At 42.1% G+C, this 23029-nt stretch overlaps 1 protein-coding gene across 5 annotated transcripts in view; it reads left to right on the forward strand.

Annotated features, from left to right (window-relative positions):
• Positions 1-4147: 4147 nt before the first annotated feature.
• The window catches only part of ARHGEF4 (Rho guanine nucleotide exchange factor 4), a 1288638-nt gene continuing 1269756 nt past the window's right edge, over positions 4148-23029 (forward strand). For 4 of the 5 annotated variants that reach the window (XM_069213712.1, XM_069213711.1, XM_069213710.1 and 1 more), the window contains exon 1: positions 4150-4386. Coding sequence is in view for 3 of the 5 variants with exons in the window: in XM_069213710.1 (XP_069069811.1) it covers positions 4348-4386 (39 nt within the window). In the remaining 2 variants the exon portion in view is untranslated. Of the gene's footprint in view, positions 4387-23029 lie in introns of all 5 variants that reach the window. The other variant, XM_069213714.1, reaches the window with a different exon arrangement.

Genomic DNA, 23029 nt, shown 5'->3' on the forward strand with positions numbered 1-23029 from the left:
CCCTAAAAGATATTGTAGCCCAGTCCTGGAGACAGAGTGTTCAACCTTTAAGTGACGATAACGAATTTCAGAAATATTGCAATGTCCAAAATGAACTGTCTGTCATCAAAGAAGGGATTATGCTAAGAGGATCCCGGATTGTCAGACCAGTGAGTTTGAGACAGCAAATTATTGAACTAGCCCATGAAGGCCATCGAGGCATTGTGGCCACTAAGAGGGTACTAAGGGATTGTGTGTCGTTCCCATGCTTGGACGAAAAAGTGAATAGGGAACAAAAGGAGTATCATTTCTGCAACTGTTTACCCCGGGTGCAGCTCAACTAAGAAATGTAATGCTGCTGTTTGTTCATATCTTTTGTTTATGTTTTTTGATTTAACAAGGGGGGAGATGTAGACCCTCATTACAACCCTGGAGGTCCGTGGAGAAATGGCCAACAAGCATGGCGTGACTGCCATGCTAAACCGCCACTTCTCCACTCCGACCGCCAGGGTGGTAATGACCGCTGGGCTGGAGAGTTCAGTCTCCAGACCAGCAGCTGTCACAACACAGCCGGAGGTATCACGAACCTGCATACCGCCATGGATTTCGTGGGGTTCTGTACTGCCACGTAATCCATTGCGGTAGGCACTATCAGTGCCAAGGAAATCCTTCCCTGGCACTGAGAGGGGTTTCCCCTACCCCAAGTCCTCCCCCCACACTCCCGACCCCCCTCCAACCCCCCAAAGGTGGCAGGACCCCCACCCCCCCAACATCGACACACACACCCCACATGCACACAGACACTACAACTACACATACCCACCCACATACAAACAGGCATTCCAACAAACACACAGTCATACACGCACACATACATACAGACATACACGCACACATACTCACAGACATACAGACAGAAATGCACACATTTTCAAACACACAACACCCCCGCATGCATACACGCACTAACACACACCCTCTACACACTCACACTCACACCCCCATGCACGCAGCACACAACACACAACACGCTCCCACCCTCTCCCCTAACGGAAGATCACCTTATTGGTCTGGTGATCCTACGGGAGGAAACAGGATCCATGGGGGCTGCTTCTCCGCCAGCTCCCCGTCACCAGAACACCGCCACACCGAATCATGGGACGTGATTCGGTGGGCGGTGTTCTGATGACGTGGCAGTGGAGGTGGAGCAGCCTCCACTTCCCGGCCGGCCGCCAGTATGGCTGCTGGCGGCTCTCCGTCCGGAAAAGGACGGATGGCTGCCAGCAGTCATAATACGCTGTGCGGAAAACCACCTGCACTGGCGGTCTTCAGCGTGGCGGTACCTCGGCGGTCTTCTAAAAAGACCGCTGAGGATAAATGAGGGCCGTAGTGTCTTAAAACTGTAAGCGTTAGGATCCTGTGGCTAGGGGCGGTATTATAGAGGACATTCCGTAATGGATCTGGGAGGTTTTAGGGTGTGATCTTTAAGAGTTACTGGGATATTGAGAGTTTAGTTAAATGTGGTACGCTGAGGAGTAAAGACCTTAACTACGAGCTGTGTGTATGGTGTGTTCTTGTGCATGCTACTTGGTTGGGCTAGAATGCAACACAGGGGATCACTGTTTTTGTCCTGGGCAGTTGCTGATCCCTGTTCTGCTTGCTCCCATTCAAATGAGTCATGCTGTGCCTCAAGCTTTGCCCCTCTCCTACCAGGGACCACATCTGTAAGCACACATATGGTTAATTTTAGGAAAAAAGCAATGGAATTACAGTGATGATATACTGGTACTTGCTTCAATTACTCTCAGCAACTAATTGTTAGGGTTGCATTCTAGCCCACTTTCTTGGCTTCTATGTTGCTCCAGATACCAACCATATATAAAAAGTATTTGGTCCTGCTATTATAGGAACAAGCCAGCCTGAATTGCTAGGTCAGGTCTCCTCTTGACAACAGACTGACCAGAGTATGGATTACAGACTCCAACTTTGACCACATATTGTTATTATGAGCAAGACATGTTTCTCCCTTGTAGACGTGTCAATGTTCAGAAACTGACAGAGAACCCATGAGGAACATGATCATACAATTTTGGTGCTCGAAAACCAGGTCATTCACCACCATCCTTCTTTCACACTTTGCAAATACAGAGACAATGAATTTAAGAGTGAGCGAAAAATGGCATGTACATCCTGTTACTTTCTGTGTGGGTACCAGTTGTACTACTGAATATAACACAATATCGAGGGACCAAATATTGAAAGGTAAGTACATATAGGGAAGGACAGATTTACTACTACTAACTAACATCTGTACGCCCTAAAGATGTATGAACTGCACAGGTGCATGTATGTGGAGTTGAGGTTAGAGAATCTCGACATATAATGTTTTTTTTAAATATATTTTGTATGCAATATTCTGTCAGCCCATTATTGTGGGTTTTATATTCAGGGTGCACACCATCTGTACCCTTTCATGCAGAGGTTACACAGCCACTGCTAGACGATAATAGCTCTATAAAAAAAAGCTAATCATGGTCTAACAGATCTTACCCCTTTCTCTCATTTGCACAAGTCTCACACATGCGAAGACAGACAGAAATGTATTCAAAGTTTCAATGTATTTTATTGAAGCAACTGCAATCTATATAAAAAGCATGAGCTGCAATTATTAGGAAAATTAAACATACTATGGTTATGGCTGTGACCATAAGAGTGAAACAGATATACAGTCCCAGCATCCTGGCGTAATTGTAAATCTAAGAAGTCCTACCTACACTTCAAGCATCTAATGTGAGAGCATAGCAGTGATAGCCATTCTGCCAGTACTAGTGCATGGAAGTAGACCCCCCACCTCATGCCTGAAAACAAGGGTCTGCCTGTCGGTCTGCTGGCAGTCTCCTCGGTTGGGTGGAGACGGGACCAAGATCAGCAAAGCTGCAGCAAAGTGGCTCACAGCATAAGATGGTTGGCTGGAATGTCCCCTCTAACCTATTTCAGATTTTGTGGTATTTTTATAACAAAATGTATTGTGTTCTAAGAACAGGCCTGATGTGGTAATATGTCTAGCTGTTGAATTTTGGCTCTGTACTCTTCTGCCAGCAATACTAAGTAACCTATCATGTACAAATTTGATAGGAGGTACAGAATGACATGTTGAGCAAAGGAACTAACAACGTTTTCACAGAAAAGCAACATTGTGCAAAGGAACTAACAACGTTTTCACAGAAAAGCAACTGTTTAGAAAATAAAATATCCCTGCTAAAAGCAGGCCTTGCCAAAATATAATAAAGGAATAAATGAAATGATCTGGATAAAAGGGCACAGGCCGCAGGCCTGAAGCTAAAATAAAGGTATCCAAGCTAGGCGCTAAAATGAACCCATGACAATATCAGGGGTTAATGCACCTACCGTCTAGAGGTCTGTGTGTGTCCTGGGTGTTAAATGTTTGAATTGCAGTAGGCATGGCTTGTCTTCTTATCTATATGAGGAGGCTAATGCCCCTGCTGCAGTGATCTTTGTGCTTCTTAGAAGTGATGTGTTTAGATTCCAGTGGCGATGACTCATCTTCTGATCCTTAGAAGGGTAATGCACCTGCTGCCATGACCTGTATGCAGTTTGGAAAGTACCTGTCAAATGCGAGCAAGGCCTACTCATTCTTTGAGTACCGATTCAACCCACTGCTTACATCACTATTCACCAATTTAAAGGGACGACCCTTACTGCGTCTCACGGCTGTACATGAGCAGAGAATTTGGGTGCTCCACTAAACACCGTGCGTGTACTTTGTGAGGTCTTGCCAGGTCCTCTTGCCAGACTGGAGTAAACACACGCTGTTTTCCCTTTTTATGAGTTATAATTATATGGAAGCTGGGTGAGACATGTATAAGGACGCCATCCTCCCAAGCCTCGCCCCCATTTTCGCGGTGTTCCTGCAACTAATTCAGATAGTACTCCTTACATAAAAACACAAGCGGGGTGGGCCTGTCTACGGCAACTTCAATAGCGTCCGGTCGCTCGGGGAAACCGTCCCAGGCATTTCTCTCTGCTTCCTATTCAGCGCACTGCACAAAGACCTCTTTCTGGTCCAGGCCTGGTCCCAAAAAAACGGAATAAAGCACCCGGGGCCAGTAAGCCGTGAACAAACCTGTTTGAGTCGTTGCACGGTGGCGGCGCGCCATAGATAAGCCCTACTTGTTATGCAAGTCCTTAGCATAAGCTTCTGGCAGCAGCGCGCAGGCTTCGCCCAGAAGACGGTCCAAAATAGCGCCGGAGAAGGATGCAAGGTGGGAGCGGCGGCACTGGGGAGCCGGCCGCAAGCACCCCGCACAGCCCGGACCAAGGCCTGACGGCCCGGAGAGTCGTCCGAAGATGCTGAGTGTCATGTACTTTCTCCGCAGCTTCTTCAAGGTAGGGAGTTTGTGCCAGTGTGACTGTGAATCCAGGAACCGCGGCGCTGATCGGAGATTTACTGCCGAGAGTTAAGCAACTCTTTACCGTATTTGATGACGTGATCAACAGGTCTTCATCACTAGAATTTTCATTAATTCATTCGTTTTCTGTTTTTTTGTTTGGTCATTTTTTTGCAAGCTCTTTTAATGTTTCCCTGGCGTGTGGCAGAATAATCCCACGTGCGAGGCTATAAGAATCACACATTTAGAAAACTGATTCCTTAAACCCACTGACAAACTTGAGTTAGGAATTCATAGCTCGATTTACTCAGTGCACAACATCTAAACCACCCAACATTCGTTCCGGGAGTGCGGCTTTAAAATCTTTCCAAGTCGAGAGCTAGATTTTAAAGCAATGATTGTCACTTTTCTTTTAAAAGTCGCAAAACTATCTCTCAAGTGACTATGAATGTATACTTGTAAATTAACTGCATCCTAAACTCTCTCAGTAACAAGTCCCAGCACAGTGAGCACAACTAACCTTCGCGCACCGACTACTGCCTGCTTGTAATCCCAAAGCACTGTAGTAAAGTCAACCAAGGCTACCTACACCACTACATGTCAGATGCGCGTCATACAATTCCTGTAACACTTCACTTCATGAAACACAGCTGCACCGCAGGAGCACGGTCATAGAAGGTCCACCAAAGCAGCTGGAGTCTTTAGAAAGATTAACAGAAACACAGCTATTTTTATAGCACACTATGCTCTTTCCTTCTCATCTAGGCACCATATACATTTAGTAAGAGTACATACTTTTTATATACGGAATTTATGAAAAAATACCATGCTGCAGAGCTGGTCACTGCAATAGTAATGCATTGTTATGACAAAAACATGAATAATGCCAGCGTAGCACACAGTAATTGCTGCTGGAGCGCCCCGGCACATACCCAGCGTTTGAAACACAAAGGTACCCCTTAGCTCATAGAGACATAGTATGTCATGGATCCTATTGCAAGCAAGGAAAATGGGCGTTCCTTTGGTGTGTAGTAAAAGACAAAATCAGGGCACAGTGAGTCCATGAGAACCCAATCCCTACTGACACCACACACACCACACCCTCAAGTGTGATTTCTGCAGTTAACGAACATTTTCCAGGATCGTCACATTTTATATCTGGTGCTGTTGAAGCAGTATCTTCTGTGGAAAGCAGTCCAAACTTGCCAAGAGGTTGAAGGCCGTTGCCAACAGCTCTGAAAAGGGGATGGTGTGCATTCCGTATTTCTATCTCTCCCTGTATGCATACATAAACCGCCGATTCACGCTGTATTTCTTTATGAGAAACGCAGTATCCACACCTTGGGGTTTGCCGCCCCCTTATACTTCGGCGACCCTGGTGCTCAGGGTCTGAGTAAGATGGGCTCGCCGTGTGACTCCAAGTAACAGTTCTTTTTGTGCTGTGTCAGAGCGACTAAGGCATTCCTGTGGAGGTAGGGGGGCAGGTTGGAAGGTTATGTGAGGTTGTGATAAGAGACGATAATCCCATTGCGCTTCACACGTGTTGACAGGGAAAAAAACACCAGATGAATCATGTGACACTTAAGCAGAGATTCACTAGCAACGGGGCATAAAATTACATTGCAAGGAGCGGTAAAGAGGGACTCTGTTTTGTTGCGGGTGGTGCAAGGGTGTAACGCAGGCTCATGCAGCGCATATTCCGAAGGGGGGGGGTATTATTTTGTGTTATACCACTGGGCTGATGCCTTGCATTATTACTCTGTGCCAGGAAGTCTTTAAATGGGTGGAGAGTGGGTGTTCCCACGCATCCACCCAAGGATTTACCAAGACAAGTAAACCTGGGAATGCATTCAAATTGAGTTCCTTCAGGACAAAGGTACCATGAGGAGAAATAGCTTTATTTCTTCTCCTTTTTCCCCTTCTTTAGTGTGGCACATCCATGCTCTCTCCATTTGATGCAGTGAAGTGCAGCAAGTTGTCTTGCTTCGTTGCGCTTCATCATGGTTATTGATAAATCTGTCCCTTGATGTATACTATAAGCACAGGTACTGATCTCCCGATATCTGCTGTCAGTACATGTACTGAGCCACTGATGCCAACTCTAAGTGCAGTGGCTGCTGGTAATTTTACAAGGGAGGGGGAGTTTACACATGCACACATACACCTCATTCACACCCATTCATTCACACATGCACTCACATACCCATTTAAAACACTCACTAATAAATACACATACATTCATACATACACAAACTCACACACCAAACATTAAAAAAACTTACCTCAAGAGCAGCAGCACCGAGAGGGAAGCCTCGGAGGTCCCAGGAGGGTTGGGACTGCTGCTTTCTCTCATTTGTTGACTTAAGGTCAGTCAAGCCTTGGAGGTCCCAGGAGGGTTGGGACAGCTGCCTTCCCTCACAGGTTGACCTTCCCTCATTGGATGAACTAAGGTCAGCCAGTGAGGGAAAGGCAGCAGTCACTATCTCATCAGATAGTGGGATGGGGCCAGGGACAGTGCTGACCCCACCCCACTCTGTGACGAGGTGTCACTGATTGACACTTGTCTCTATGCACTTCAGGGCTTAAAACTGAAGTGCCCAAGTCCAAAGCAATTGGTGAAGCTCCCCCTTGTCATGAAGGGGGGGGGGCTTGAGGCACGTTTGCCAGGCTGAAGAGGCCACGCCCACAGGAGCTGTGACTTCTTTAGCCCAGCAAAGTTCAGCTTGTGCAGCCAGGAGTCTACACATTTAGTGCAAGTCTAGCTCCCGGCTCCCTGACCTGAACCAGAAGAGAGTATCTGTCAGGCTGACTTTTGCTCGGCTTGATAGACTATCTTCACATCAGGAAAAAGGTAGGGGAGCATGGCCCCTCAGCCCATATGGACGGGCCGCTGCTGTTTAAGTGTAGGTACTGAGCACCTGTCCTCCACTAGAATTGCATTTACTGGGTTCCTACTCTTCATTGTGAATGTAGATAGTGAGTTTCTTTCTATTGCTATTAGTGCGGGTACTGAGGCTGCCCTGGTTGCTTTTCTCCGAGGAGTTGCTGAGATCATCTTATTTAATTGTTTCAATTTATGTCACATCTCCATGGTCATTGTACATTCATTTATTTGAATATTTTGTGGAGCGGTGGCATATCTCCTCTTTGCCACCTCAGTTCTCTGCACCAATGAGTGCAGACACTGAGAGCCTGGGCTCCACTGTGAATGTGGGCACTAAGTCCTTGCTTTCCACTGTAATTCAAGGTACTGAGGGCCCTTGGTCACCTCTGTAAGTGCAAGTTCTGAGTGCAGGGACTGATGTCCCATGGTTCATTTTGTAAGTGCAGATAAAGTGAGGTAACCTCATCTCATCAGGTCTGGAGTTAGCCAGAATATTTTAATTGTGCTAAAAATATGTACATTATGTACACATCGTTTATTTCAGCCAGGCTTCTTCACCCATTGGCCTGCTTTAGGGTCATTCACATTTTGCTTCCATCTGCCATATCATAGAGCAGTGGGGCAACACATTTCAGCCACTGATTCCCTTCTCTGTGAGTAATGGAATTTTGCCACACTACAATGCTATCAACCACTCAGAAAGTAGTCCCTTTCAGGGCTACAGTTTTTTGAGCCATGGTGGTTTTATTTATTTATTTATGTATTTGTTTATGCTTTTTTAAGCTTTGAGAGATGGCTTTGAAGATCCCCAGACACTCGCCCATGCCACTGCATATAATGCGTTCTATCCCACACACCAACTCCTAGCGACATATATTTTTCTAAAATTAGTTTTAATCCTATTCAAGATAGCTGCTCCTGCTTGCTAGTGCTCATGCATGGCTGCCAGTTTTGAATGTCTTTCTAAAATTTTATTACAGAAACATTTAAAGATGTCTGTCTGTGCATGCAGCCAGTTTTGAATATTTCATTAAAATCCTTTCACAGAAACATTTAAAGATGTCTGCCTGTGTTTGCACATGCATTGGTGTCCATCTTTTTATTCTTTTTGTAATAAAGATTTACAAAAAAGGTTAAAAAACAAGCATTGGCAGAGCAAATACGGTGGTGGCCAACACCAGACCCACTGACTTTGTCAGTGCTTTTTTTCAGTTTATGTCTTATATCCACGTTAATTATATATTTACTTAAATATTTTGTGGAGAAGTAGCTTGTCACATTAGCACTTCATCGCTCAGTAGCTATGACTGCAGGTAATCAGGTCTCAAAGCATCTGTGACCTCAACCCTATGTATGTGTGGAAAACGATTTACTCCACTTCATTCATGTACTGGGTTACATATCCGCTGCAATTTTGGGTTATAAGGTGTTTTAAACTCCACAGTAAGTGCAGGTACTGAGCTAATGAACTATAATTTGAGTACAGGCACTGAATTTCCCTGGTCTTTTCTGTAAATGCATCTACTGATAACTTATAGGGAACGGTAAAGTTAGGTACACAAGTCCGACCCCACACTGTAAGTGGAGATGCACAGGCCCTGATGTCACCTCTGAAGTGCAGCTATTTTGTGCATTATAATACTTATACAGAGCTTACTACTCCTAAGTAGGACACTAACGTATTTGCCCACATGTGTCCAGGGATCCTGATGTTTACACTGTGAGTGCACATGCAGAGGTCCTGATGTCTCCTCTATAAACTCAGGCATTGTATTGCATTATATTATTTATGCAATGCTTATTATCCCTTTGTGGGGCACTGAAGCACTTGCCCACATGAGTACAGAGGCCCAGATGTCTTGTAAGTGCGGAGGTCTCCTCTGTAAGTGCAAGAATAGAGGTCTCCTAATGTAACAAACTGTAGCTGCTGGTACAGGGTAAGTGCAGGTACAGAGGTGCTAATCTTTCCAATATAAGTGCAAGTACCAATACACTATGTAGGCCACTGTAAGTGTATTCATTTTTAGGTTTGTCTTCACAGCGCAGTTGTTGGCTGGCCTATTGTTTTTTTTTTTTTTTGTCCTCATATTTCTTAGAGTACCTCCATTATGATCTGACCCGGTCTGTATTACAGAATCTACTGGATAGGTCTGAGGCAGTCAACATCCGAAAAAGACCAGCATCATGGGAGTAGAATTTCTGAGTGACGCCCCTCATTTGAAATAATCATTGGACAACAAACTGGAGAGCTGATGCTCAGAGAGAGCCAATTCACCCAAGGTTGCCACAGCTTTTTAACATTTTTAATGCTAGCTCTGCAGAGGTGTAGCTTACATACTTTTATTACTGCATTCACCCATTCCCATCAAGTTGGTGGGGTGGGAGGGATCCAATATCTGCATATCTCCCACCTGGTTAAAAGTATTAAATAAAATAACAAATTCCTATGAGCGCTCAGGAGGTTTTGTAACTCTAAAGTACCACCAAATAAAACTGAGACCGGGGAGGCCGCCAATGGTACCTGTAACACACTAGATAAGACCTCAAAAATCTCCCTCCAAAAATTCGAAATCCGAGGGCACAGCATCAACATATGAATATCATCCGCCCCCTCTAACCCACATTTTTTACAAGCTGCTTGAACATTTTTATTTAATTTATTTAATTTTTTGGGAGTATAATATGCCCTATGTAGAAAAAACAAATGGTTCTTCCTCAGGGAAGCTGGCTTGACAAGCTTGTAAAGACACTGCCAAGACCATGTCCATAGTATATCAATCTCTTCCTTACTCACCACGCCATCCCACAGAGGACCAGGGGAATTCTGTTTGTCATCTAAACTATCCACAAATATTCTATAATAGGCAGCGACTTCCTTCTTACATGGCTGGTTCTTATTTAATAACGCCTCTAACTCAGTCTCTTTGTCCGTTATTCGTAAAGATCTTGCCCATGCTTGTAGTAGATAATATTTAAATCTAGACAACGAGCACTGCATCTCAGAGGTAAAGGTTCTCCAGGGTTTCAATACTCCATCCTATAATACTTGTCCCCATTCTATAATACCTGCCTCCTTCAAAGGACAAGATAGAGCATCTTTAAGGCAGTCTGGGGTTCCCGGAGAATCCCAAATAGGGGCATAGATACTATAATATGATAACCTCGTAATTCTCCTTATCCTAGCCCACAATGACGTGGCAGCTTGTAGTGTTTTCAGCCTTACTCTTTTGTAGAACCTTGGGTGACCAAATTTATACATACATTTCCATTCCCCTTTCCCTTCACCTTTTAACATAAACTCCTTCTGGGGGAAGACATCCTCTCCTGTTAGTAGATCCTTAACATTCCTTAACTGGAATGCCCATGCATATAACTGAATATCTGGGAGGGCAATCCCTCCCTTAGCATGACTCCTGCAGAGCTTCTTCCTGGCAATCCTGATTCCCTTATAAGCCCATATAAAGCTATCTATTTTTGATTGCAAATCTCGTATCCTCTTTTCCTTAAATTCCAACGGGATCATATTAAAGAGAAAAGTGAGTTTAGGGAGAATAAACATCTTTACTAAATTTGCCCTCCCGTATAAAGTCAAAGGAAGATGTACCCAACTTAATAGAAGTTTATCTATTTGTTGTGCTAAGTATTTCAAGTTTACTAGAGGTGTCTCTTCCAAATTCTTTGAAATCTTGACTCCAAGGTATTTTATCTCCTCTTTTTTTAATCTGTGCTGCACATTCATATTCCATGTCATTTTTTCTGTCTTTGACATTTTAACCAGATATCCCGATACCTGACCAAAGTTCTGTGTTGTACCCTCAAGTCTATCTAGTGCCGAAGGGAGGTCTGCTGTGAAAATCATAATGTCATCGGCGTACAAAGATACTTTTTTCTCCCACCCCATATAAACAAAAGGTTTTATCAAAGTATCCTTTTTGATCATGCGGGCCAGTGGCTCTATATATAAATCAACGAGCAACGGAGAGAGAGGGCATCCCTGTCTAGTCCCTCTAGTAATAGGAAAGGGAGGAGTTAGATTCCCATTTATTAAGACTCTCGCTGATGGAGTGGCATAAATACTTTCTAAGACCCCCCAAAACTTTGGTCCAAAATTCAGGTGTGTTCAAATGAAGTTTAAGTAATTCCAGATCACTCGATCAAACGCCTTGGTAGCGTCGAGAGTAATAACTGCTAGGGGAAGCTCAAATACCATTGCCATATCAATTGCCCTTATTAATTCATGAGATAATTGATGCATATGCCTATTCTTTAAGAACCCTTTCTGATCATCATGAATCAGAGGTACAATACTTCTCCCTAATCTACTAGCAAAAATACTAGTAAATATTTTATAATAATTATTCAGTAGAGAAATTGGCCTATATGATTTACAAAGCGAGGGGTCCTTCCCAGGTTTTAAAATGATAGTTATTATTGCTTCATTCCAAGATATTGGTAAGCAGGATCCTCCCCTTCAAATTAAATTAAAAAGATCTTTAAGGAATGGGGCTAAAACACTGCATAACTTTACGTAAAATTTGGCGAGTAAGCCATCAGGGCCCGCTGCTTTCCCCTTATTAGTTTTTGAGATAGCCTGTGCTACTTCCCCCTGTAAGATGTCTTCTTCCACAAGAGACTGTCCTTCACCATCAAGTTTTTCCATCATTAACTCCTCTACATTTGGCATCCTGACCTCTGCCGCATCTAATAAGTCCTCTTTATGTAAAACTTCGAAAAAACCCTGAAATGCTCTTTGAATCTCTAAGGGTTCCGTTAAGGTCACCCCTGTAGTAGGGTCACTTATCTCTGAGATCTGGTTCCTAGCAAGATCAGATTCTGTTTTACATGACAATAATTTCCCAGCGCTCTCCCCATATTCAAAAGTTGCAAATTTGCTTGCATCCCATCTTTCCCTTACTCGGGTTTCTATTACCGCTGAAAGAGAGGCCCGCTTATACGCCAGTTCTAATATTATTGCATCTTCAATCTTTCCCTCAAATTGTGCCTCCACCAGTTTTCCTTCTAAATTCTCTAAATCTTTCTCAATATTCTGAACTTCCAGCCTGTATTTCCTGTTTCTCTGGGCAGAAATACTAATCAGGATCATCCCTCTAATAAAGGCTTTATAGGAATCCCATACCACGTAAGGAGGGCAGAATTTAGGTTGACAACACTTAGTTTCACTAGACAGACGTTCTACCACTTCAGTATTGTTTAAGAGAGAACGATCTAGGATCCATCTTCTTACCGGCCGTGGTCCTACTTCTTTCAAGGTCAACACTACCGCGGCATGATCAGATAAATGTGGTGGAATGTGTTGAACATCCACCACCGACGCCCTAAGAGTCTTAGTCAATAAAAAATAATCTATCCTGGAGCGATGTGTATACTTTTTATTATGGAAGGTGAAACTGCGAGAGCGACAGTGTGAATCTCTCCAAATATCCATCAGAGCATAGTGCCCCAGTATTACTTTAACATATGCCGAGGATTTTTGACATCAACATGCTTTACTTCCAGTAGATTTATCCAATGTATGATTTAATACCACATTAAAATCTCACGCTATTATAATTGGGTGCTGGGTCTCCGATAGTGCGTTACATATTTCTTGCAGCAAGGTTGTATCATCTATATTTGGACCATAATAGGATACTAAAGTATAAACAACCTGATTGATCCTTACGTCTGCTATAACCTTTTGTATCCATCTTGGAGCATAAAATCAAAGCATTAAGAGCACTTTTCTCTAAAATTATCACCCTCTTTGAATGCAATGTATTTTTTGAACAGATCATTTGCTTAACCCAGGTCATAAAGGTTTAAAGATCTCATGTGCTTCGGCAGATGTCAGGTGAGATTCTTGCAACATTACAATTTGAGACTGGGAATCCTTGATATATTGTAAAATATGATTTCTTCTTTGTCTTTCTCTCAACCCATTCACATTCCATGAGAGAATCTGAAAACTACCTCCAGTCATCTCTGTTATATCATTTTTTAAAGTTTACAGGCTTCTTTATAAGCGTTATTACAGGTCGGGTCACCTTACAGTGAGGCACACATTTTCAAAACCCCTCAGACCCCTCCCCTCTACCAGTACCCCACCTGCCCAACTCCCTCTCCAACACCCTTCCCTCCTCCTCCATGGGGAACCCCCTCCATCTTCCTGGATGTTAAGCCTATTTGGCGCTGCTTAGACCCTTCCACCTATTATCAAAAAACAAGTGTAACAAAAAGAAAACAGAGAGTGAGAAAACTGAGCTTAGAGTCCAGTTTAATTTTGGCTATCCTTGAATTTCTCCAAGAGAGAATCTGCTTCTTGAACATCCCGTAGATTATACATTTGATTGTCTCTCATCACTCTTAAGGTCGCTGGGAATTTATTGGACTGTGGCCCCTAATTTCTTAAATTCCTCCATCCTCCTACCGAGCTCCCATTGTCGGCTGGAGGTAGCCCGAGATACATCAGATCTTATCTCGAAGGAATAGCCTCTTGCTTCTAATGTTCCCATTTTTAAGGCTCTAGAGAGGATTATTTCGTTGATTACATAAGTAAGAAAGTTCACCAATATCCTCCTGGGCTTAGGCCTGTTTGCTGGTTTTCAGAAGGGATCCCTATGAACCCCCTGTATGTCTTGGGTTAACAGATCCTCAGGTCCACCTCACACCCCACTTTGTTTCAGAAGATCTACCACCAATATTCTAAAATTATTTCCTTCAGCCCCTTACGGAACGTTCATTATTATAATATTGTTCCTCCTAGCGTTGTTTTCCAGCACTTCCAACCTCTCAGATTTCTGGCTTCCCATAGTTTTTAATGCATCGATTTCTCTAGTATGCTTCTCCACTGTTTTGTTAAGATGAACAACTTACTTCTCCAAGATCTGGGTTTGTTGGGTTAATAGATCCATCTTGTTTGCCAGAGCCTTGCATACCCCCTGAATCCCCTTCTGGTTTGTCTGTAATACTAGGAAGCCCTACCTAACTTAATTTGATAAGGACTGCAGCAGGGGTTCCAAAGAAGGTGGGTGGACGGGCATTAAGTTCATCTCGACCGGTGACTCGGGTTGAGATTCTGATAAATCCTCTGTTATCTTCTCTGGAGTAATGTTCCTTTGTAGCAGTGGAATTTCTTCTCCTATATCGAGAGAATCCTGCCTCTGCGTCTGCTTATCTAGGCCTGGCACCCCTCCCTCCTTTACACCTAGAGAGAGTGTAAGTAAAGGCAGAGAGCTCAATCTGGGCAAATCTATTTGCTCTCCCTCATAGCAATCATTTTGCGGGGTCCCATTTAGCACTATACTCAATGGAGCAGGGGAGGGGGGGTGTATTTGAAGTAGCCATAGTAGAAGCTGTGTTCTTGGCCTTAAAGTACGCCCTTAATGAAGTAGTTGTTCTCCATTGTAGGGGGGGAGGACTGCCTCTTTCTTTCTCTAGTTTTCCTCTTTTGCAGCACGTGTTACCTCTTTCCTCAGGGTGGATACAATTTTCTTGTCAGTGTCCTCTCTATCTTCCTGGGGAACCCCTTTATAAAGAGGACCCCCCCCCAAAATATTCAGCTCCTCTAAATCTGTACTGCCCCCCCCTTTCCAAGTACCTGAGATGTAGCATCCGTGGTGCCTTGAGATTCCCTGCGCAGCAGGTCAAAATCCTCCAATGCCTGGGAAGGAGGAAACAACTCCTTCCCTCTCCTGGGAGGCAGCGTCTCTCTTAGCATGCCTCTCGAGCTGCCTCGGCGACTTGTGCTGCCTCTGCCCACCACACCCCCAGTAGCACCTCTCAGTGCGACCCCAGAGGTGAGTGCACGGACTCTCCTAACCTCGAGAGCAGCGCGATCCCAGTTGCCGCCGCTCTCTCTCGCCGCCATTAATGATGTTGGCGTCCCGATTTGAGTCGGAAAGCGATCACGAACCCTGCTGCGAGGCGGCATACTGCCAATGCAGGTAAGAGCTCTCCCCCAGAATACAGAGAATACGGGGGGAGCCTCCAGCCGTCGTTCCTCTCCCTCTGCTGCAGGTCAGGTCAGAAGCAGCGCCGCAGCTGTTCTAGCAGCGTCGGCGCTGCTGATCATCAGCCGCCATGTTCTCCAGTGCCCTTCCTGGCTGGTCTATTGTTACCAAGTCTTTAAAATATTATGAATGTGCTTTGACCCCACCCATCTGAATATTTCTCCCCTCATGCTGTTGACGGTTGATGCATAATTCCGTCTCCAATGGAGTAATTGCACTGAAATGCAGGAGGAATTATTTTACTTCAAAAAAGTACTCAATCATCATACAATATAATTTTTATCTCATATGTACATCTATACAGAAATCTGTCCTTTCTTCTTTATTTTTTGTCACAGAAGGAGTATTTTGTAATGTTTCAGTCAGGAACCATGTGCGAGTCACATACACACACAAACATGCACTCACACATGTGTAGAACGTCCCCACCCCACACAGCCACCTGCACGGATATGCATAAGGGTGTACAATCCAGCTGCTTTTAACAAAATACAAAATTACAAAGTCAATAGGCCTAACTTCAGTGTGGTAAACCGTGGTAAGAGGTTTGAACAAATGCAGTGTACATCCATTAGAAGATTAAGGACAAACCTATTGGATTAGCAGTTCTTGTCTAAAGTGCTTAGAACAGTATCCTGTCACCTTACGTCCACTTTAGAGCTCAATGCCCTGATAGCAGATGCAGAGGTTCTGATATTAATAAAGACCTCAAACTACACAAAAGAAATTTACTGTATATTTCAGAGCCATTGTATGCACTTTAAAAACAATGCAAGCTACAATTGTCATCTTTACTTTCATGTTTTAATCGCATGCGTTTATTTTAAAGTAAAGATATGTGCATGCTTAGGGGTAATTGACCTGAATTGTAAGTGCAGCTTGTTGCTGTGATAAGTGCCATTACCTAGATCCTGATTTCAGCTGTAAAGTGCAAGATCGCTGCTGTACACTGTGTATATTTATTTATTTATCTAATAGGCACCAGGGCTAAGTTTCTGGCCTCTACTGAGTGAAGGTACTGAGGTCAGTGTAAGTGATAGTAGTAGGATCGCACAATCTCCATTGTTTGGTGATGCAAAGAGTCTTATGGCCTGATTACGAGTTTGGCAGTCAGAAAACCTCTCACTTGGTGTGTTTTCTGTTCTAAGAGCAAGTGCTGGGGTCCTGTTTCCTGTCTAAAGTGTGGTGGTGAGGCCCTGCTACAAATGCAGACACTGCAGGATGTGATCTCAACAATAGGAGCTGGTATTGAGTCCCTCTTTTCCCCCTCTAAAAGTGCAGTTTATGACTCGTTTTAATATATAATGCCCGCTGGTTTCTAGGATCTTTTTTCTCTGTAAGCTCTAGTGCTGACACCGTAACTGTTCTAAGTCTTCCCTCCTGCAACATGGCAGGATGGCACATAGAGGCATTATACTTGAGGTAAAAACAACAACTGTGTTAATAATAAAAGAAGCAACTATAAAGCATTATTATTATTAGTTTGTATTAATATTATTTTATTATTATTATTATTATTATTACTTTTATTATTATTATTGTTGTTGTTGTTGTTGTTGGACAAGTCCTTCTGGGTGGCTGAAACTTCTAAAAATAACAATGCTATACACAAAAGTTTAGTAAAATCAAAAAGTCAAACATCTGACCTAAAAAAAGCATATTGATCGGGTGTTGGCTGCAAGGCTCTTGTCTTTGCTAATGTTTTTTGTAATGTGATTGTAAATTATTACATGTAGATAGAGTTGAAAATATAGATAAACAGAGAGACTTTTAAAATTGATAGGCTTGCAAAAACATACAGATAGCCAGATAGGTAGATCAATGGATAATGTACTTGCAAAGACAGATGGATAAATAGATAGATAGATTGATTTGCAAACAAAGATAGATATATAAATGTCAGACTTGCAAAGATAAATAGACAAACAGATTTTCAAAGATAGACAGACTTGCAAAGATAGATAGACTTGCAAATATAGATAGATGTTCCAAGATAGATTGATAGATAGATAGATAGATAGATAGATAGATAGATAGATAGATAGATAGATAGATAGATAGATAGATGGTCGAACAGACAGGCAGAGGGTTAGATAGCCATAGATGGACAAGTAAATAGGTACACTGATAGGTGGGTAGACGAATAAATAGGGTTGCAAAGATAGCTAGATATATAGACAATTTTGTTTTATTCTGTCATGTTCTTTGCAAGATGTTATTGCTGGGGAAGCTACTAGTCATCACTCTAACAAAGCACTGAGTAAAGGAAAAATAGCACAGATTCAGTTAGCAATATCATAGTTAAATATCTATATAAGCATACAAGAGCAAAAAGAGCAAACTAGAAAGACATACAAGTAGGACATACTGTTTCTAAATTGGTGTGGGATTTTTCTTGTGTTGTATTTCACTCTATTACTATTTGTGTGCTGCATAAATACTTTACACATTGCCTCTACGTTAAGTCTGACTGCTTTTGTGTCAAGCTACAAGAACTCTTAAGCACAGGTTAATTTAGTGACTTTTTGTTGTTCACCCTGACAGGGATTGTGGTTGTTGATTGAGAATGGCTCACACCTCCTCAACCAAAAACCCATTTCCCCCACTATTATTATGAATAATAGCAATAATAATAACAATAGTAATATTAATGATAATACTGTCATAATCACCACTGTAAATGCAGTCACTGTAGTCCTCTGGCTCTCAGGATGAATGTGGGAACTGAGGTTATGTCCACTGTATTGAACCTTATGTTCAGCTCTCCAGTGTAAGTACAAGTACTGGTGTGCAATCTATATTGCAGGATACACACAGGCAGAAGCTGTTCATGCAGCTTCAAGCTGTGTTTAAATATTGCTTTGGTGATCATCTTATCTTCTGTCCAATAAAAACCATAAGCACTGAATGTCAACTACTGGCCGAACATCCTTGACCAGCTGTTGTATTTTCAAAATCCAACCTCTAGGCTCAGCACTGGTGCCCATGTTGTTATTGTGTCCCTTGGTGGACACCCTTCACTCACACAGTTATCCAAAGAGATACAGAGGGCATCATACCCACAAACACTTGGTCAAATCACTGTTCAAGTCTTTATGATGTTTTAGCTTCAAGTGGAAGACGGTATTTCTCTGGTCAAGAAAGAAAATGTAAGAAACTCCAATCAGGCAATTTAACTCAACCTAGAAATGCTGATCAGTGGTGTATGCATTCCAATACAGAATGTGTTATATCATTCATTGGTTATGTACACATTATAAAATGAAAGTGGCAGCACCTGGTTGTCACCTGGTATCCACCAGAAGCCAAGGACGCATGCTATGGGAAGGGATAAAATTACATAAGGGAGATTTATGATCTGTTTTTCCAATTTACTGCACATTAATCGTGGATCTCTAAAGTGTGTACAGTCAGTGTAACCAAGGACAAATAATTGGGCCCCATGTTCCTTTGTCGTAAGGCCATTTGAGAGTAAGGTACATATTTTGTCAGAGCATATTTATGTAAATCCAAATGGCAGAAGTCTATATGTAAAGTTGGAGTGTCGACTGTTGTGACAATGCTAATGTGTTAAGAATAAGCCGGTAAGAGTATCAGTGGCCTACACAAATCCAAACCATCTAATATCTTATTGATGAAATTGGCACTGGTGTCTCCAACTTTATCAGCGGATGTTCTCCATCTGGGGAATTTGAGTTTCAATGAATCATACAGACACATCATCCAAATCCATAAATATGGATTTAATGTCCCCAAATTCATCACTCAGCATAGCATGTCTATATTGATTAAAAGGGTTTAGGGGTCCTATAATTAATCACAACATCTGCAAGAGTATCAATCAAATTGAACAACATAGTAATAAACCGCCAGTGATATAGATTCACTGCTATGCATTGAACAGATTCTTGACTATATATTCTTTCATGGAAGTAATAGGTCTATGAGAAGAAAGTTGAGGATTTTCGTTACTGTTGGCACTTTGTTTAATACAAATTTTGGGGCTCATAAAGCAGGCTCAGATGAATCAGAGTTCACAATTGAGTCTGTTCAACAAATTACTAATTTCAAAGAACTTGAAGTACATTAGGCTCCACAAGAAAGCCAGTATTCAATTTCAAGTCATAAACGTTTATTAAATGTTAAAGGCGTACAGAAGACAATAATCAGATTGCTATCAATAATTATATAAAATATGAATGCATCAAATAATATAAAATTCAAAGCAAAGGCATATAGGAAAGGAGACAAGCCAGTATGAGGTCGCCTCACAGATAAAGATAAAGATAAAAAGAGAGCACCCTAAATCTTCTACTCTGCTCTATGCTAAGCATATTGGAAACACATTTTGCTCTTTCTTACCCCTACCTACATTGCTCTAACTTTAGTTATACAATTCTAACAGTTGATACACCTGCACCTAGTACTCATGAGACGGTCCAATCAGAGTAAAGTGAGGTGATACAAATACATGCTTGTAAGCTTCTCGGAGTACTCACAATACAGCTTCTCTCTGTGTCCTTCAAAATTACCTTATATGTAGCAAGATGAGATACAGGAACTAGCCTGTACTCTGCAGATGTCTTCACTGATGTGCTATCCATTAAAACATTTCATGATCATCACAAAGAAATGAAACATTTAGTCTAATTGGAAAGAAATAAAGAACACTGTAGTCAATAATCAGAGCTCCAGCTTCTCCTAGAAATTAAATGTTTATTTGTCACAAAGCAAGATGGCAACCAACGTTACCTTTTTTTAAATGCAGCCTCGCATCTGCTGTGGCCAATGTAAATGAAAATCCACACACTTCTCTAGAAAACAAAATTTGTGCATTTATGTGTTAAAAGTCGATTTAATATAAAGATTTAAGTTTAAATAAAGTTGTACTATGATTTATCTACCCTGTGTGTGTGTGTGTATGCTCTGTACTATGGTACATCTGCATGCACAGAAGCAGAATGTTCCTGAAAGGTTAATCTGATTTACATTGAACATGGTCCAGGCAATGCCTTTTGCTCACTGTCTGAAATATGCATCAACACAAACATTCTATCCAGAATTCTGCATGCTTGACACCTTTTGAATTTGAACCTGGCTTTTGTCAACCACTTGCTAGATTTGTGTGCACACTCTATGACTTTTTACATCCATAAGTGTAGTAATTGATGAACACTGAGACGTTTTGTGAATTTGGCTGGATGTGTTTGGAAGACAAAGCGTGAGATAGTGCAATGACACATTAGTAGGAAAGAAATCTTCAACAATTATCAGTAGGATAAAGTTAATCTCAGGTACTAAGCAATATATTTTTGCAGTTCTGGATGTTTACCACACAAAAATATTGATTGGGCTGCATTTCTTCGCACTTCTGTGAGTTCAGAGGATCTTGTTGAGGGCGAACAAGGAATAAATGTATTAACTGATGTGTCTGTGAGATAGCCCTATTCTTGAGTTCTCATTAACTTTTATTTTCCTTGCCCTCTCAGTTTCTATCTGAGAAGTATATATCCGTAACTGGCGTGGAAGAGGAGTGGTGTAGAATTTGCTTACAGTGAAGAACCTGATTCACAAGGCATTCTTCCTCTAATTAAGTAGGTGCATCATAATTAGAATGTAAGCAAGTCACACCTACTAACAAATACATCTTTGTAAGCTTGTGTTTGTTTGTATATGGGAAACTGATTTACTCAGCTCTGTATCAACGTTTTGATTAGAAGCCAAAAAGGAAGCATCAGGGCATGTGATCTAATTGGGTTAAAAAGGTTGCATAAATATTTATGATGGGTCTATTGGTGAATAACTTATTGCATTGAAAACATTTCTCTAGCACGTCTGTCCTAAGTTGAATTAATATTCTTCACACAGAGCAAGAACAGATACAAAAACAGTGAAGATATCTCTTACTCTTCAGAGACTATCTTTTGAGTAGCTTGATTCTCTATCGGACATACTAACGAGACCTCTTGCCTGACCTGCGTTGACCAAGCTAGAACTTTACCATCTTGCAGGCTCTCTTCGTGGACCTGCTGTTGATAAGCTTTAGAGCTGGCCATCTCCTCCAATACCAAAAAGTTTCAAGTTCTGCTTGACCTTCTCTAAATTAACACTAGGCAAGGAAACCCTGCTCTGCGCCTCCTGGGCTGATTCAATAGCGGCTTGCAATTCCACCACCTTATGAGCCCGCTGCCTATTCTGATTAGCTTTATATGCTATAAACGGCCCCCGAGCTGTGACCTCAAATGCCTCCTAAACTGCATAATGTGACGCTGTATCACAATTCAACAAGAAAAAATCTTCAACAAATTTCTTCATGTTATCCACCCATTCCTGATTTGAGAGAAGGGACCGGTCCAGCTGCCACCTGAGCCTTTCCATCCTAAATTTAGGCATCTCTATCATAATAGAGACAACCGAGTGGTGGGAGTCGACATTCACCCAAATATCTGAACTTGCTCTACTAATCGATTGGAGATTAAAAAGAAGTCCAATTGTGAGGCAGTATAGAAAGGTGTGAAAAATAGGAAAAGATGCTGGATGATAACAGCGCCACGGATCGATTAAGTGGAAGTCTTGCTTAAAACTATCAATCACCCATTTTGTATGGGGCTTTAGCTGCTTTTTAGTCATACTAGAGGTATCCAGTGCCAAATTCTGTAAAAAATTAAAATCCCCACCCAAAATTATTGGGCCCTCAGACCCCATTGCTATATTAAAAATCTGCAAAAGTGTCTCAGTCTCATCAGTGACTGTACCATAATAGTTCACCAAATTCTGAGGACAGCCATTTGTGGCCACCTTCACCCAAAGCCACCTGCCTCTTGGATCCCTAATCACTTCACTTACTGACCAACCAATCCCACTCCCCAAAATAATAGCAACACCCTTACTGTCAATCCTGCTGAAGCAAAATATGCATTTGAGAAATGTTTAGGAACACAAATCCTTGGGAAATTGTTCTTAAGGTAGATCTCCTGCAAAAACAGTACCTCGGGGGAAAGCAAAGTCAGCCATCTCATCAACTCACCCCGTTTATGCCTATTGGCAATACCATTCACAGTGCAAAAGAGAAATTTAATCTGGGGTGTCATTATAAACATAGAATTCACAGGTGACCAGAACATCCAGAAACCTGGCTGAAAGTATCTCCTACCCTACTTTGATTCTGCTCCCATTGTTTACTACACATGCTCCCCACTACCATGAAACCCACCCACAATAACCCAAGTGAGCCCAAAAATCTCCCCACAAATCCCCTAGCCCAACAGAGGGGGGGGGAATTGCCCACACTACCCCCATCTCACACCCAAAAAATATTGGTGCCATGATGTGGCACACATCTACCCACATGACTCTGAAATGCAAGCCCCCCCCCCACAAAAAAACAGAAAAAATCAACATTAACCATGGTAACCCCTCTGACATGGTTTGATACCATATAATTGAGTTCAATTAATAGACAAAGTTTTTTCTCCCTTGAGTCATTATTTTTTTAGAAACTCCTGGGCATCACTGAGGAGGTAAACACATAAAATGTACCTTATTGAAATACCTTCAACTTAGATTGTTTTATTATAGAAGCCTGTGCTCCCTGAACTCTGAACAAATCAAGAATTTTGCCAAGTCCCTTTGACGACGACCTGAAGCTGCTGACGTGTCCGAAAAGCTGTGACAGTGAGGAATCTCTGGAGTTGAGAAATGTTTCTTCTCTATTGTGTTAGCCAAAATACATTCCTTTACTCAATAAT

Source organism: Pleurodeles waltl, chromosome 11, assembly GCF_031143425.1.
Source record: "Pleurodeles waltl isolate 20211129_DDA chromosome 11, aPleWal1.hap1.20221129, whole genome shotgun sequence".
Taxonomy (NCBI): domain Eukaryota; kingdom Metazoa; phylum Chordata; class Amphibia; order Caudata; family Salamandridae; genus Pleurodeles; species Pleurodeles waltl.